General features: G+C 44.8%; 1 protein-coding gene across 1 annotated transcript in view; it reads right to left on the minus strand.

Moving 5' to 3' along the window:
* LOC146209679 (sodium-coupled monocarboxylate transporter 2-like) overlaps nt 1-8,408 on the minus strand; it is a 50,140-nt gene extending 41,732 nt beyond the window's left edge. The window contains exon 1 of the mRNA XM_084580908.1: nt 8,189-8,408. Within this exon, the coding sequence (XP_084437034.1) occupies nt 8,189-8,221 (33 nt within the window). The 5' untranslated portion in view covers nt 8,222-8,408. The remainder of the gene's footprint in view (nt 1-8,188) is intronic.
* Between the last annotated feature and the right edge of the window lie 8,194 nt (nt 8,409-16,602).

Below are 16,602 nucleotides of genomic sequence, written 5' to 3' on the forward strand. Positions count from 1 at the left end.
GCGCACTACAAACGGGACAACAAACAGAATACACACCCAAAAACGCTGACTAGCAACGCATGGTTCTTATGCGTTTCTTTCCCGGCAATGAGAAGAATAGGAAAAATAAAATTAGGAGACCCCCAAAGAAAACTAGAGAAACGGAAAAGAAAACCACAGAAAAAGAAAAAATCAAAAATGAAAACAAAAGGTGAAGAAGAAAAACTCAGGAAAACCAACCAACACCGAGAACGAAGAGTAAAGAGAAAACAACGAAAGTTCCTCTTGTTACGTCTTGCCATTGTGAAAGTTACTCAGTTTTTGTCAGCACCAAACACGGAGCGCTTACGCACGTCGAACCTTACTTGTATATAACGAAGACTTCATAAAGTTCCCGCTTGTGCTCACGAATGTATCAGATGCCTAAGTGCTGCGTTGTATAATGTCCTGTACTAATACCACTACTTGTACTGCCTCAAAATCTAGCAGTGAGCAAAGTGCGGAAGGCACTAGCAGGCCGAAACATACTTCGCTCGAGTACAGTTGCGGGTAAAATAATATTTATATTGTAGCAATACTGAGGAAGACGAAAAACAAATAGAAGAGGAAAGGGAAACGGACGTTGAGAAAGACGAGGAGACTCTCGTGCCCGTGCCGGACTCGCAGCCGTTTATTAGCTGAGTTCTCTTCCGCCTTGACTTGTGCAGCGCTCCGACGTCAAACCCCCGTCGTAACAATACATTTATTTATTTGTAGTATCTCAAATGCCCCTGGTGAGTTGTATTACATGAGGGATGGGCACAATGTTAGGCCCAAGTGAAGAGTGGTTCAATGGCAGTCAGATTATTTCAGTCCCGGGCGGTCTGTACAAAGAAGGAACGAAGATGGGCAGTTGTCTGTGCTGGTGGGGATAGATGACTTTTAGATGACTGGTGCGGCTTGACTGGAGGAGCTGGCAAAATTTGTGAAACATTTAGTGTGTGATAGAATTTGTGAAAAAGACACAGTCTGAACATGAAACGTATTTTTTCAAGAATGGTGAGGTTCGCGCGTGACTTAAGTGCAGTGACACTGGTGTTATAGTAGCATTCCGAAAAAAATAAACTTGGCAGCGCGATTCTGGATACCTTATAGGGTGTTAGAAAGATTAGATTGATGGGGTTCCCAGAGTGAGCATGCGTATTATATTTTAGGCCGGACGAATGTGAGATAATGTTTTCACTGATGCAGAAGCTAGGCGTAGGTTCGATGGAGGCACCCAAGAGTGCGAATGGCTTAATTAGTAATGTTCAATTTATGTTTAGACCATTAGTAATGTTCATTTTATGTTTAGACCAGGTTTAGTGTGGCCGAAAGGGGGACACCAAGGTACTTGTAAGACTGAAAGCGTAATATTGATGAGCCGGAAATGTAGCAAGTAGATGTCTGATAGTTTTTCCAGCGCTGAAAAGATAGCAATGACGTTTTGTTAGTGTTTAGGCACATTAACCATTTTTTCGCACCGAATTTCAATTCGTTTAATATCATCTTGTAAAAGCTAGTGTCAGTACTGGTATTGATGGGACGACAAACCACGTACTCGTCTGCGAATAAGCGAATGTTATAAGATATGTTTCTAGACAGGTCATTAATGTAAAGTAGAAATAGCACCCGTACGAGCACTGTACCTATGACGACGTGATTGTAATTTTAGCACAAGTGATTGGCGACCAGAACTGTTATATCTCACCAAGCGGCGCGGCGGTTCGCAGACATGCCTTTCAAGCCGTTTAAACTTATGTAGCAGGCCGGGGAGGGTAAGATCGTTTTTACTTGGGACAGAAATGCCGTATCTCGTTTTAAAAGTATTAGCCTTTCTACTTGGCAGTCTTTTTTTCAGCGACCTCTCTTACCCACATAAGATGCTCCGCAAATGAGATGGTGGGGTTTCGTAAATTACTTCCGTCTCACAAGTAATGAAAATATTATCATGTCCCTGTTTGCACTTCTCCAGTCGTGGTCCTCCATCGTTCTCCATTCTGCAAAGCATGCTCAACTTCCTGGGCCCGAATAAAATCAAATGCATCGAAGCCCGCGCTACCAACTTGAACGCTTGACTTGTTTCCATGCCCATACGGCTTGGCGGTTCTCTTCTGTATTGGTTCTTATCTTCGCAACTTCTTTTGGCCAGCCTGATCGACGGAATTCCTTCAAAAGCTTGAACGCATGCCAGGCTGGAAAAGAGGGTATCCGGAAATTCATATTCGTGTAAATGCTTCAGATGGGGTTGCAAGCTTTCTTGCAGTCTATGATACGACCCGACCTCCTAACAAAGCAACTGCTCTTTTTACTAATTTCGTGTGGGATGACGAGTATGAAAAAAGGCCTTTCTTGGACCTTCGGACATAACACCAGAATAGGTGATCTTTGCTTGCAACCAAGCTTAAATCAAGGTATCAGACCTGACCTTCTTCTGACAATTTTTGTCAGTTCAAAACCTTCCGTATTTTGGGGAAGATCATGAATATTGTGCATGATTCGGAACGTGGAACGAATGTACTAGCTAAGACCCCTAGGAATTTCGCTGCTAATCCCACACACATTCTGGATTCAATATATTCTCTTACAACTCTAAACAAGGAAGCGTGCGGTTGTTAACCTGTAAAATTAATACATATTTGCCATCACCATCTCATGAAGAACTTTTCATGTACAAGCACCGCTACGGAATAGCCATTAGAACCAATAGTGAACTCTAATGGTTAGGTTCTGCCATGTCGAGGTAAATACAAGCGTATTATAGGTTATCAACAAAACAGCGTCGTAGACAGCTAGGATAAGCACGAAAGTGGCCACGAAAGGTTTCATGACGCCAGCTTACATCTGGGTGCATACGAGAGCAGAGCAGGCATGCTTCTCTGCAACCTGTTCAGATTATTAGATTATTCGCTCTTTGAAGAGACATCTGTCACATTTTTTTGACCAAGAGCAAGTCTAAAAAAAAAAGATTTTTGCTGAAAGGAGCAGGACAGATTCTTTCGCTACATGTACTAAAGAGATAATCTAGGATATTAGAAAGATGCCTGCGATAATGGCAAAGGCCAGTCAATAAAGATGACGGGCGTGAAATGATGTGCCATGCTTGTTTCGAGGACAAACGGTGTTTCTGACACCTAGCCCATCAAACCTTCTCAAAAAAGGCTGTAACAGGACTTTGAGTGAATACTGGGGTGTGAACGGGATGCACTATATGTCAGGCAAATACTACAGTAGTCCAGAAATGTTCAGAAGGTTGGCAAGACGCATCATGGGAGACAATGCAAACGTTCGGTTGTACAGGTCACGATTTGCTTATCGTGCGTACTGCCTACATTTAGGCTCCTTCAGAGAATGTCGCCGATGAGGAAATACAATGCTCATAAACATAACAAACTAATAAAACTGGCCACATAAAATAACATGATGTGAGCTATGTGTGTGGAGGGTTAAATTCATAAAAAAATCAATAAGCTTCACTTATATGTAAAAGCAATAGGCAGAGAAAAAATAATACCTTCTAAAATTAAAAGCAGAAATTTTTAAAGAAAACTGTCCTGTAAACGATCATAACAAAGTGAACATAAACAAAACACGCACATGCGGCGGCTCAATTATCAAACGGCCAGCGAATGGGTTGCTCAGCGGACCACTCACATTTATATCGTCGTTTCATGAAAATAGAAGCACGAAAACATTTAGTGGTGCACACCTATGATGAGCGTAAGAAAGACGCAGCAAATGTCCTCCGAACGTACTTCGTGCATAAACGAACAGTAACTGTCACAGCCCATATGCGGACATCAGATAATAGGGAAGTTTTGTTGTTTTTTTTAAAAATCGTCGTTCCCATTCTGTAGTGTGTCACACTTCCGGGTGAGTGCCATTACACGCTCTTTAGATATGTTTCGAGCCATTTATCTGAGCTATGATTTGCACTGAAAATGGCACCTAAATTCAGCGTTATCGCATCGCATCAGCTGATTTCTCTGGATACCTCTCCACAGAGGTCGCAGTCGGGAGCTCTCACAGCTTGGGTAAGATATGACCCGATGACACAGAGTTGTTATATCGCTCCTGAATGGCAGTACACTGTGAGAAACCCTCATGAGCTTAAATCCAAGCTGCATATTGTTTTAGTTTTTTAGAATGGGGCGCAGAAACTGGGAGGGCGGCAATGGACGCGCGTGCGAAGAGTAGAAGCACCAGACGGCATAAAAACAATAACGAAAAACGCAAGACGCAACGGCACACAAGTGGGACGGTTCCTCACAATGTCAAACGAGAAAAGAAAAAAAAAACGCACAAGCGCCGTTGTGGAATCGCGTTTTGGTTCTCTTTCCACATCCCATGCGGGCTACTGGAAAGCAAAGCCGGACAACAATGCCTTCTGACCATACACGGCTGCCGATAAAATTTGTGTCACCTTCTGTGCGGTTGAACGGGCTACCTTTCACGGCCGAGCTACGCTAATAGCTGCTTTCATGTGACGTGTTGGAGATCCCTCCTCCTCATTTTCTCCGTAGAAAAGATTGGCGTCCGTTTATCGAAGTGATTATGGTCATGCCGCGAAACTTATATCTGGCTTAATGGTTCTGTTATAGGGCTGCACAGGGCGAGTACGAAATACGCCAAAGTGAAGCGCAATATGTAAGCCAAAGAGTTGATTTCAGTGTTACACCTAGCTGTTCTTTTGTCATGCCAGCGGAATTGTCACCACTATCATCTGGTGAAGATTTCAAACCCAGTCACCGAGCCGATGCTTTTGAAGCTGGAGCCAGCCGAACAGACGCAGCTCTGGCTTTTGTACAGCCCCGTGAGACCCTGAATGAAGGTGCGGAAGACAAGCGTGACCTCTTCGATCGCGTTGACGTCCGGTCGGATCTGGGGTGCCCCAAGGAAGAGCGCTGCGGCCAATTATTGTTTTTATTATAATGAATGATATTACAACTGAACTTGATCCGAATGAGCATTTTTGGTTGTTTGCGGATGAATGTGTGGTTTTTCAGGAAATAACTTCGATTAAGAACCAAATTCATTTTAACTCCTCCCTACGGTCGGACTAAATGCAGCGGCGCGCGGCAACATTTTTGAATGGTGTGAGACGTGAGACATAAAACGGCAGTTATAATACAGTCGTTCTTCGCTTCTCTCGCAAAAAAGCTCCGCTTTCTTTTAACTACAGGCTATAGGTCCGCCATCTTTGTTGGAAGAGACTAAATACAAGTATTTGGGCGTCACGCTTACTAATACTAAACTATAATAAACTATGCGTTTTTGAGACATAAGCCTAAAAATTCTCCCTCTAGCGTAAGACTCCTTGCTTACAATTCAGTAATTAAACCGAAACTTGAATATGCATGCGTCGTCTGGGATCCGTTTTCTAAACACAATATCCGCCGTCTAAAAAAGGTACAGCTAAAAGCGCTAAGGCTTAATTACTATAAAGTTTCTCCATTTGGCTCAGCCTCTGAAATAATGCAGGATAATCGTATTCAATGTCTTGAACAACGAAGAAAAAATTACGGTTGGAATTGCTTTCTTCGCTTTGGAATCGAGATCTAGCATCACCATATCTGTCGCTTTTATCATCCAAGCATGCGCTCCACCGTCATCCTAACTCGCTGACACCGTATCTCGCAAGAACAGATTTATTCGTCTTCATTTTTTCCTCGCACTCTAGCCGACTGGAATGTTTCCTTATTGCCATTCGCCACACTTTGATATTTATTAACTTTGTTATTATTGTCTTGTTTGCCATGTAACCCACCCTGCTTGGACTAGTACAATGTTTGTAGTTTGAATAAAGAAGAAAAATCTTCAGACACATGCACGAATCTGGTATGAAAATTATGAGGCTTCTTCCAAGGATTGGAGACATTCAAGACACAGCTATCGAAGAGACTTACTAAGGGAGTCAGAAAAGAAACATTTCAGTCCGTCGTTCAATCACGAGATCAACTGCTGGATGGGTCCTTTTTGGCTTACGTTGAAGGGCAAAGAACCTCTTCTGCCTCTCCGCTCCCGATACGATTGATGAAAACAAAATGATCTTGCTCATGCGCAGTGTAAAAGAGCGACGTTTTGCGGGTATACAAGAAGAATCCGTTGTCTCCTACGAGGGTACTGCGAGTACTTTTCGTCGTCATCAATGGTTGGGTTAACGCCCACCCCTAAGCATTAAATTGCAACCGAGGAAAACACCAGACCACTGCGCCAAAGCCCCTATACCGTGTTTCGCCGAAAGAGCACCAAGCAATTCGAGACCAAGTGATAGAAATGCTTTGTGATGACCATCTAACCATAGAAGTGTCCCTGGGTGTCACCAGGTGCGACATCCGGGGTCACATAGTAGAAATCTACACATCGGCTGCTTGATGTAGCGAACACTCTGGTTGTGTAATCACTCCGCTCTCACCTGCCCTTCCTGCTTCCGCGATGGCCACCTCCGAGTTCTTTTCATGGTAGCCACATTGCAGTTGTCCATTTTATTACGAAAGCAAAACTACGCCAGCCAGCTCGGCACGTCGCGTATGCTCGTATGCCGTAGCCACAAATTGCAGACGCAACAAAACCATGGCAGGAGTTGCCAACTTGGTTCTTCCGTTTCATATGGGACGGTTATGTCAGAATTAGCCTGCCAGGACCATGGTATTCACGTTACCCTATGGGCCACTAAGGCACTTTCATACGGCTTGGTTAAAGCGGGGTTTTATATGTGGGCTGGTGGCCTACGCTATCGCGTCATACCCTTAAAGGCAGAGCTTAAGTGTCCCCATTTTTAGGTGCAATAAACGCCTTTACCACGAAAACATAAAACGCCGGTGAACTTTGATGCGCTCAACGGAACGCTGGTTCAACAAAACGATGCCAACAGATGGCGCCGCCGTCGACGGCAATGCCGTCGCTGTGTAAAACTGTGCCAGACGGGTGTAATAGTAACCGGGGTATATATATTTACCCCCCGGCCAGCGTTGAAACTGCGTTACCGGAATGCCTAGCCAAACTGAAAAGGAGTTAGTTGTCGTGACGGGGGACTTTAATAAAGACAAAAACTCGCCTTCGTTCAAGCTGCAGAGGAGCGGTTTCTACTCGAGTTGAGCCAGCACCAGCCTCAAACGACAACACATTGGAGAAGCAGTTTAGACTTGGTTTTACACTGAGCCTCGGCAGATACAGAGCACGGCGTAGCAGAGTGGAAACCAAGTGCCACTACTTCACTGATCATCGCAGCGTCATCATTGGTATAAAGAATAAAAGCCTTGTCGCTACCTGAACAGTTTGTCTTGTATATACAATAGAGCTAAATCAAACGCTTAACCACAGGCGTAACCATGCAGCCGTTGCTTTCGCAATTCAACTGGAATTACCCGAGCTAAACCGCAGCCAATTTTTTTAGCTCCAGCCACAATGTTTTATGCCACTAAAGTTCGTACTCCGAGCGTTCGTTTTCTTTTTTGTTTTGAGAAGTGCCGGTACTGCCTTTTTTGTCTTCCTGTGATATGTGGAACCCCCAGAAGCGGAAGTGGTAACAAACGAACCGATGTTCACTTCAGGTATTTCCATCAATCCGCTGACTCGATGTGTGGGACCACTCTGTTCTCCAGAACCTCCCTCTTTATTTGTGGAAGAGTGTTTCAATCTCTTCGCATTACCACCTGCAAACCTGTGGCAGGTGTGCTTTGCACGCTGACGGCAAGGGAGTGAAACTGATTAACGAACTGAACAGTGTTAACGCCATAAAAATTAAAGGGTGCGAAGGGGCATCCGCCTCCAAATTCGGGGAAGAAATATCATTTCACATCAGTATTAAAGAAATTTTGATTTGCCGATCACACCCGTACATAGAAAAGGACTAGTAAAATTTTACGAACATTTTTGTGATTATTTTTTTTTTATTTCATCTTTTCTGGTTCGGACTGAAGAGTCGCGAGCCAGCTGCTAATGGTTAGCTTACCACCCATGTGAGCCCTCACATACTCTCTGATGCAACCTTCCAGTCTTGAAGTGGTTTGCATTTCTTCCTCTGTGCACTCACCTGCTTCTGCCTTGCACAATTGGCCTTGTTAGCCATGTTTGAGGTGAGAATTTTGATCTTTCGCCCATAACAGCGGTCCTCCACCACAAGCTGTCTGTTTAAGAATTGTCGTTCTATAAGGAAGGTCATGAGGACACATGAGTAAAGACGCCTTACCTCAAATAGGGATGTCACGCCGAGCTTGTACATCAGCGAAATGATAACGTTGACAGCCAGCCAACAGAAGCACGAAGAGAGACATTATGTTCCCCCACAATATGTGCCATTCATAAGCGTAGAAATGCGCCGTGAAGCCGACAAGTCCCGTAGCAGAGAAGAGAGACGCCACGGAAGATGCCGCGAGAGGGAGGACCTTCAGCGATCGACCCCCAAGACATATCTCCGCCGTTGCCGAGACACCCGCTCTGTTCGCGGTTCTCTTCCAGCAAGATAAGTACATACCGAGGCAAAAATCTGTCGAAACTATAATTCCGAACAAAGCTAAATCTAGAGGTTGCAGCACTTCGCGCCAGCCTTCCAAACAGCGTGCGGGCTGATGGCTGCGCGAAATGTTTTCTTTAGACCTGGCAAGGGATTAACGACGGGGGTAGCTGGTTAGTGATGCAAGCGCACAACCTTCAGGGCATACGCGATGAGCGCTGCACGTCCTTGAGAGTCATAGAGAGCAAACATAGACTGGCAGCTATTCCTGTTGCCATGTTTGCACCCAACTGGCACACTGCTGTGGCACTGGCATTCCTGAAAGAGGAATGTTTTGCCGACGTTGGCAACGTGTGTGTCGCATATTTGAGCGATACAATTATGGGTGGTGGCCAAACAAAAAGCGAAGATAAACGACGCGACATATGTCACCGCACACAGCTGAAGATGATGGCGCACAGCTCACGCGACGCCTGTACTTCACTGGAGCAGTTTGCCGTTTTTCTTCCTTCAACAATTTGACTGCAAGCTCCAGTTTGTGAAACCTCTTTGTTATTAACACTCGAATTGAGGGCTACTGAATATGTCCTTAGACATTCATGCAGAGAGAATACATCTTATGGTTGGAATTTAGAGCGGCGATAGTCTCGGAACTGCTACTGAGCGACGGGCTGCCTTGCTTACTAATATAGAGGCATAAATGGCGTTACAGGGCTGTTGCAAGCATGTCGGGTGTTCATGTGTGTCATAATTGCTTCTATGAAGAATGTTTGCAAATAAGTAGTTAATTTAGGATTCAGATTATGGGGTTTAACGTCCCAAACCACCTCAAGCTGTGAAGGACGCTGTAGTAAAGGGCTTAAAAAATTCGATCACCTTAAAGCGTACTCACGTAGCACTAGTACACTGACAAGTTTGCACTGCGCCTCTGTCCAAACGCGGCCTCCGTGAACGAGATCGTAGCCACGTCTTCGCGATCAGCAATTGAGGGTCCTAACCATTCAGCCACTACTGCGGTTTGAGTTTACGAGGGGATGAACTAACTTTTTGTGGTTACAGTTTCAGAGAGAAGTTATAGTGAATGATCCCTCACAGGCACCTCAAAATATGAATGAATTGATATTACATAAACGAAAAAGAAACACATCTTTCTCCAGCAGAAAACGGACTAGAGAAAAAGTTTTTTTTTCAGAACAATGCTGTTGCTGGCGTACACTGCACCTATAGTATTCACGCTCCTAATTATTGCAAAACGCCATTCTTGTCTCTGCCGCATACTTCGTCTTAAGAGAGCATCGCTCTTTGAAATGTTCTCTACAGGTTGCACCTACTTCATCAGTGTTTTCAGGACGATGAATGGAAACTAAATTTAATGACTGTGTTAGAAGCTTGAAAAGCATGTCATGACTTGTGCCCCACAGTCTTCAATCCGCAGCAACATCTGCGTTTATGCGCGCCTACATTGGGATTGTAGCGGTAACATGCACTCCAGGGCGGAAGTTGTCAGCTCATTGCTTACAGATGGTGCCCTAGTGCCGCCTTCATAGTGGAACGATGAGGAAGAGGGAAGTAAAGAGGCGGGAGGGATCACGTGTGCCAAGCCTAATTTCTGACCTCGAACTGCCTTCAACTCTTTTTTTTTTTGGCAATACTCACCAAATCCTTAGCGACCGAGGGAATGATCATATCCGAATCAGGGTGTGGAACTGGAACCTAACATGAACCCGAAACTGGAATTCAACCCGTAATAGTATCCGTTACCAGAACCGAAGCAAACTATTGCCCATTTTTCGACATTTCAGAACCGAACTCAAGCCAGAATGGTTTCTAGGAAACATTCCTTAACTTTTCATGTTAGGGTTCAGTTCAGCTTTTCGGGCCCTAGGACGTTATTTTTCTTTTTTTTTTTTTAAAGCGAAATAAGAGGTCTCAAATCACAGTTTAAAAACAAAAATAACTGCGTTAGGCAATGCGAAAGGTTTACGAAAAAACGAAAATGTGAAAGATGAGTGACGCCAGCGGAAGATATTGCGCGCTTCCGTTATGTGCGTCTGCTAATCCCGAGATATTGTACCACCTACTGGTATTGTAATTTTAATTAAGCATGATTCTTTTGGATCCTTATTTCACCCACTTGATATGAATTTGGTCGAGTCGCCCACAGAAACGTGTGGGTATAAAAAAAATTTATTTCGGCTACTTTGTACACCCTGCACACATTCCATCCCAACCATCACATTTGTGGAGGTGTTGACCTGAATTAAACATTTGGCTAGTTCGCAGACAAGTCTCCAGAGTGACCACCACTGCATTTTCAAGATGACGCAATCCAGCTGCACTAAGCTGCTGCCGCATGGAGGAAGGCTGCCAGCACCGAGACGTAAGTAGTGATAATATTGCTAATGTGCGTTTGGGAGGTTGCTAATTTAAAATGTGCCTCCTGATGCATCAAAGAATATATTTGTCAAATAAATAGTCATGACTGCACTGAAAATAATTAGCGAGGGCTATAGAAACGCAAGTTGCATGGTAGATCTCGAACGCAGCCATCGGTCAAGCTGCTAGAGCTTTGACGTCGTTCTTTTTTTTTTTTTTGTGAAGTTGAATTTTCGCGCTTGCTAATATTGTATAAACTTTTTTTCTGCAGCGATATTCAACCCAAAAAATGAAGATGACGTGGAAGAAATTTTTAACAACTTCCTATATTGAACGCATCAGTGACGCTCATTGATGACACACACGCTGACAAAGCCATCAGGGTAGCAAGTATTCCTCATGTTTACAAGCGTACAGATAGTGTTGACATTTTCCAGTGATTGACCCTATCAAGAATGCTAGGTGTTGCAGGCTGCCAGGGTTCTTTTCAAGAAGTCGCACGCGCTGTACAAAGTGTGACGTCTACCTATGCCAGAAAAGCGATAGGAATTGCTTTAAAGCTTTCCATACTCTTAAGTCTGTTACTGTTTATATTTTTTCGTTGTTTCTATTCATATTTTTGCGTTGATTTCCAGATCTTGGCCCGCTTTCTTAATACTTCCGCCTTAATGGTCAGTTTGAGACTCCTATGAACCAGACCAAACCAAGCCAAACTGGGGCACCTGAGCAGCCTCTTGCGCTACGTGCTCTGACTGCAACTCACTCTCCGTACTCGAAATAATCATCTTCGTCAAGAGGGATGCGGGGATAAATTGTTAACTTTTTAATTGTTGCACCAATTTCGATAAAATTTTCAAAGATATGGCTTATCTTTCTATTATTAGAATAAATTCCAAGTTTCATCACCTTAGCACAAACAGAATAAATGTTGTAGCTATCGTAGCGAGTAACTAAGTGTGTCCGTTTAGGAAAACTATATTTTCAAAACTAATGAAGATGTTTCAAAACTAATGAAGAGAAGATACCTTCTCGGTAGTTCATTGCGCAGGATAAGGCCTATTGCGGGCTCTTTATGATAATTTTCTAAAAATATCAGCACTTTAAGAAAAACCTAATTTTCTTTCTGTTGTCATTATATGTCACATATTTGATACCTTTTAACCTTAAAGAACAATTGGGAACCCAAAAAGTACCTTATCTTGTTCTCACGAAAATGTTAGTCCAGAAACCACCCTGAAAGCTACCTTTGGCGAAAAAGTGTGGAAATGGAAGTTTTCCTGATGGTTGTGACCTTGCAAAAAGGGCGGAATGAGAAAAAGGAGTTAAAAGATTTCAGAACATGCTATTCATATTTATGGCCTAAATTAATAAATCACAGTGACCTAGGGCATACGATGGGCCATCCTTCTCAGCACGACTCTGCTCTGTGGCGATTGTTTCGAGTTGCCTCTTTTTTTTTTTCGGCTTTACAGCTGTCCAGTGCCATTATCTGCGCTCGTGAAATTCTCTCCTTGGTTGTTGGTTTCTGGGCATTGCTATTCGCCTAGGCTCCATATTCTACTTGAAGCTTGTCGAGCACTGTGGTTAGCGGAGGCTCCTAATGCGAAAAACAGCGTTCGAAGGTTAGGTGCTGTGTTTTAGTCAATCCAAACTTCTATTTCGGTTCACCAGCTAAGCCTCTGTTGCAAGCAAAAGCAAGCATCCCAACTTGGGTTTGCACTCCAAGTTCAGTTTCTTGGCCGCTATGCGGCTGTGTCTTGGAATCAGCGTTCATAGGCGCTTCGAAAGATAGGGAGTGCACCCCATCTCGAAAAAATTAATACTTTTCTACTTTACAGATTACAACCGAATTTGGTGAGAAGTTTATTTATGTTTTTTAAATGAAAATTGTGATTTTAGCCCCCATCCCACCTCAACCGTAATTGTTCTTTTTGCGACTTGAATGTTTGCTGAGACCTCTGAAGAGCAAACGCGCTAATTACAGAGCGAATACGGCGAGTAATGCTTAGTGTGCTGCCAAAGCACTAAATAAAAAAAAAACAGTCTCACGAGGCGCCAACAACAACCAAAAGCGCCAAAGGAGGGAGGACAAGGGAATTCTCCATGAAGTGTGGAAGCGCCTCAATTCGTGAAACGCGCGCTGCTTAATTAAAGCCGAAAGCGGGTGGGGGAAGGTCAAGTTCCGCAGATAGAGGCCGGGCTAAAGCGGTTTGGCAGGTTCCTGCCCATATAAGGAGCCCCAGATGAGCTACAACCGCCCTTCAATGCATTTTATGCCTAGATGCCTTCTATAGACGAGGGAATAGGCTACGCGTGTATGTCCTTCTGGGACGATTTACAGTTTTGAGGCAACCGTTAAATATTGCATAATTCTGTTATGCACCTGTTAATGAGAAATGCATTAGATTGTGATGAGTAGTGAAGTAAGGTTTTTAAGCATTTTTCCGCGCTCGAAACGACCAGTTTCAGCTGCCGTATGAAGCCAACAGGATGTGGAAAGAAAATACATTCATAAATTCTTTCCCAGAGTTTGTGTAAATGCTCTTGGTAGGTAGATTTTTTTGTAATATATGAAACTTGTAAAAGTGTTAGTGCAATTTTTGAGGCTATTTGCATAGGTGGAGCTATTTAAAACGCGGAAGCAATGACTAATTTTCATCTGTACAAACGTATTCATACACCTACAAATCACAGTTATGCGTCTTTTCAGAAACATGATAGTCAATAATAAAATTCGGCCTAGTTATCATCATCATCATCATCAGCCTGCTATATCCACTGCACGGCGAAGGCCTCTCCCATATTTCTCCACTTAACCCGGTTCTGTGGTAGCTGCATCCACTTGACCCCTGCGAACGTCTTAACCTCATCCGCCCACTTAACTTTCTGCCGCCCCCTGCTACGCTTTCCTTCCATTGCAATCCAGTTTGTTACCCTAAGCGACCATCGTTTATCCTCTCTTCGCACTACATGTCCTGCCCATGCCCATTTCTTCTTAATTTCTACCTAGTAAAGGGTTTTGAAATTTGTACAACCGCTGTTCCGGGCAGTCGAAGGTCACCATGAGCCTTTATCCACGAAGTGTCTCCTATGACTGTGCATATTTTCTCTGCAAGCGTATGGCAGAGCTCGGGTGGACGCTAATGAGAACGTATTCCATCATTACTCTGTCAATGATTACTTATATATCTTGAACCGTTTTTAGTCCCCTGTAATCTGTTGTTGCCACGTCATCAAGTTGCAATGAATTCCCAGCGATTGCTGTATCACAGGCAATGAGAGTGCTAATATAGAAGCCAAGCGGCTCATGAAGACCAGCCTTCCATACACCTCTCATTCTCAAGGAGCGACGCCCCACCTGGAGACCACACAGGACCCACCTGCCCTACTTCACGACATCTGAGGCAAATAAAGTTCTCTCTCTCTCTCTTTCTTGCCAGTTTAACGCCGTGACTGCGTTTACACCGCCGTGGGTAATGTTAAGAGAAGGCGAGAATGAAGCACGCGCAAATGTCACAGGCAGGAATCTAGGCCCGTTTCACTTAAAAATCGAATCGACTGACTCATTCAATGCAGTCAGCTATGCGTCTACACTGGGACGATGCAAGCCATCTGCAGAACCGCATCTCTCGGCTAGATTATGGTGGCTAGCCACCATAGCTAGATGCAAGCTCGCGACTTCACGTATCATCTAAAGTTGTGCGACGTCAAGGAACTCTGCTTCATTGGTTACGGCTTGGAGTGACGAACACCAAAGACTACCCTTACAAGATCGGGGTTGAAGCAAACCCGAATTTTGTGAGCTGCAACATTCCAGAGACAATTTTTCATATTATTTGTGAGTGCCCTAACTGTAGTGATACGAGGAGGGCCTTGGAAAATACCCTCAAGCACTTGGACAGCCGCTCTCTCTCTGCGAAAAAAACTCTAGGTGCGAGGGCGAAACAAACGAATAACTGGTGCATGATTTTTTTATTTTTTAAGTGAAACGGTTCGAGTTTTAAGTGAAACGGGCCTAGATTCCTGCCTGTGACATTTGCGCGTGCTTCATTCTCGTCTTCTCTTAACATTACCCACGGCGGTGTAAACGCCGTCACGGCGTTAAACTGGCAAGAAAGAGAGAGATAGAGAACTTTATTTGCCCGAGATGTCGTGAAGTAGGGCAGGTGGGTCCTGTGTGGTCTCCAGGTGGGGGCGACATCCTGGGCCTATGAAATAAGTGCATGCTAATAAGTGCTTGTCTGGCTTGGTGAGGAGTAGGTCCCAGCTTTCTGCGGAGGGAGCTGGCAGGAGAGTCCTTGGGGACGGGCTATTTTAGCATCCCTAGGGGATGTGCGCCTGAGTGGCGGGTTCTCCGTTGTTGCAATTTTGACATGTGGGGTATGGTTCCCTGTTAATAATTAGTGATAGACTGGAGTGACTAAGAATTGAGTGTGTCTGTAATCTACGGAGCAGGGTGGCTTGTTCTCGGTCGAGGTCGTGGTGGGGAAGCGGGAAAAGGCATCATGTCTATGTGAAAATTGGTGATTTCGGCGAAAGTCCGGGGGGCTTCAGCGAATGCGTCTGGATGCGTGAGACAGACTGTCCGGATTTATAATCCTCATCCAAGTTAGTCGGCCCCATCGTTTCCAGATTTGCCTGCGTGGGCCGGTACCCAGATTAGGTGAATTTTGGGGTCAGGAGTGCAGCCGCGCAGGTTGCGTGCGGCAGGAAGGCAGTTGTAGCCTGCCGAGAAATTAAGTATAGCTCCTTTTGAGTCACTGAGGGCTGTATACGCGCACGCGGGTCAGCGATGGCCAGCCCTATTGCTCTTTCTTCCGCTGCGATGGGGGAGGAGGCGCGCACCGGGGCAGCGGAGATAAAGGTAGATGGCGAGGTAGTACAGGCCACAAAGGTTTTTGCATTTTACCCTGCCGCGCCTACGTATGTTGCGTGTTTGCCGGTATGGCAGATGTCATCGAGTGCACTGGCAAAGCAGGCATGAGTTGGTATGGCTTCAGGCGGGAAACATATACAATGTTAGTAGCTGGGTGAGAGGAAGAGGACGCGGGCACAAGAGGGGCAAGTTCTTACGTCACATCGGTGACTTGGCGCACCACACGATAAGAGCCACTTTAGGGGGACAAAAGTTTCTGCGAGAGGTGCAACGCGGCGTGCAGGAGACCATAGAAGCACCAAGGACCCAGGGTCATAGGATACGTGGCGATGTCGCCTATCGTAAGCAGACTTCTGAGAAGTCTGAGAGGCGGGCAGCCGACTACGGGCAACTTGGCGCGTTTCTGTAACTTGAGCAATGGTGTCATGTACGTAGGACGATATGGGGCTGCCAGAAGGCGGGACCCATGTGTCCAAAGGTAAAGCGGGGTTCCTGCGAAATAGCAGGAAGAAGGGTATATGCCGCCTCGTTTCGCGTTTCAAAGAATAGGAGGGAAATGTAGCATATAATAGCGCGAGATACCAGTCGTGGTGATCAGGTGATATATACATAGATAACATGTGTGTTAGTGTGCGGTTGAAGCGCTCAGTAAGGATATTGGTCTGTGGATGGTACGCAGTCGCGAGCTTATGCTTGGTACAACATGAACGCAGGATGTTTTCGATAACTCGAAACAAAAAGTAGCGACCACGGTTGATGATTAAATGGCGAAGAGCGCCGGGATATAAAATGATACTGTGTAAAAAGAAATCCGCGGCATCCGTAGCGCAGCTCGTGGGTAAAAAACTTGTGTGATGGCGTAGCGTGTCGCATGTTCGGTTGCCACTGCGATCCATTT

This window comes from Amblyomma maculatum, chromosome 1 (genome assembly GCF_055883805.1).
Source record: "Amblyomma maculatum isolate TAMU_Amacu chromosome 1, ASM5588380v1, whole genome shotgun sequence".
In the NCBI taxonomy this organism is placed as follows: domain Eukaryota; kingdom Metazoa; phylum Arthropoda; class Arachnida; order Ixodida; family Ixodidae; genus Amblyomma; species Amblyomma maculatum.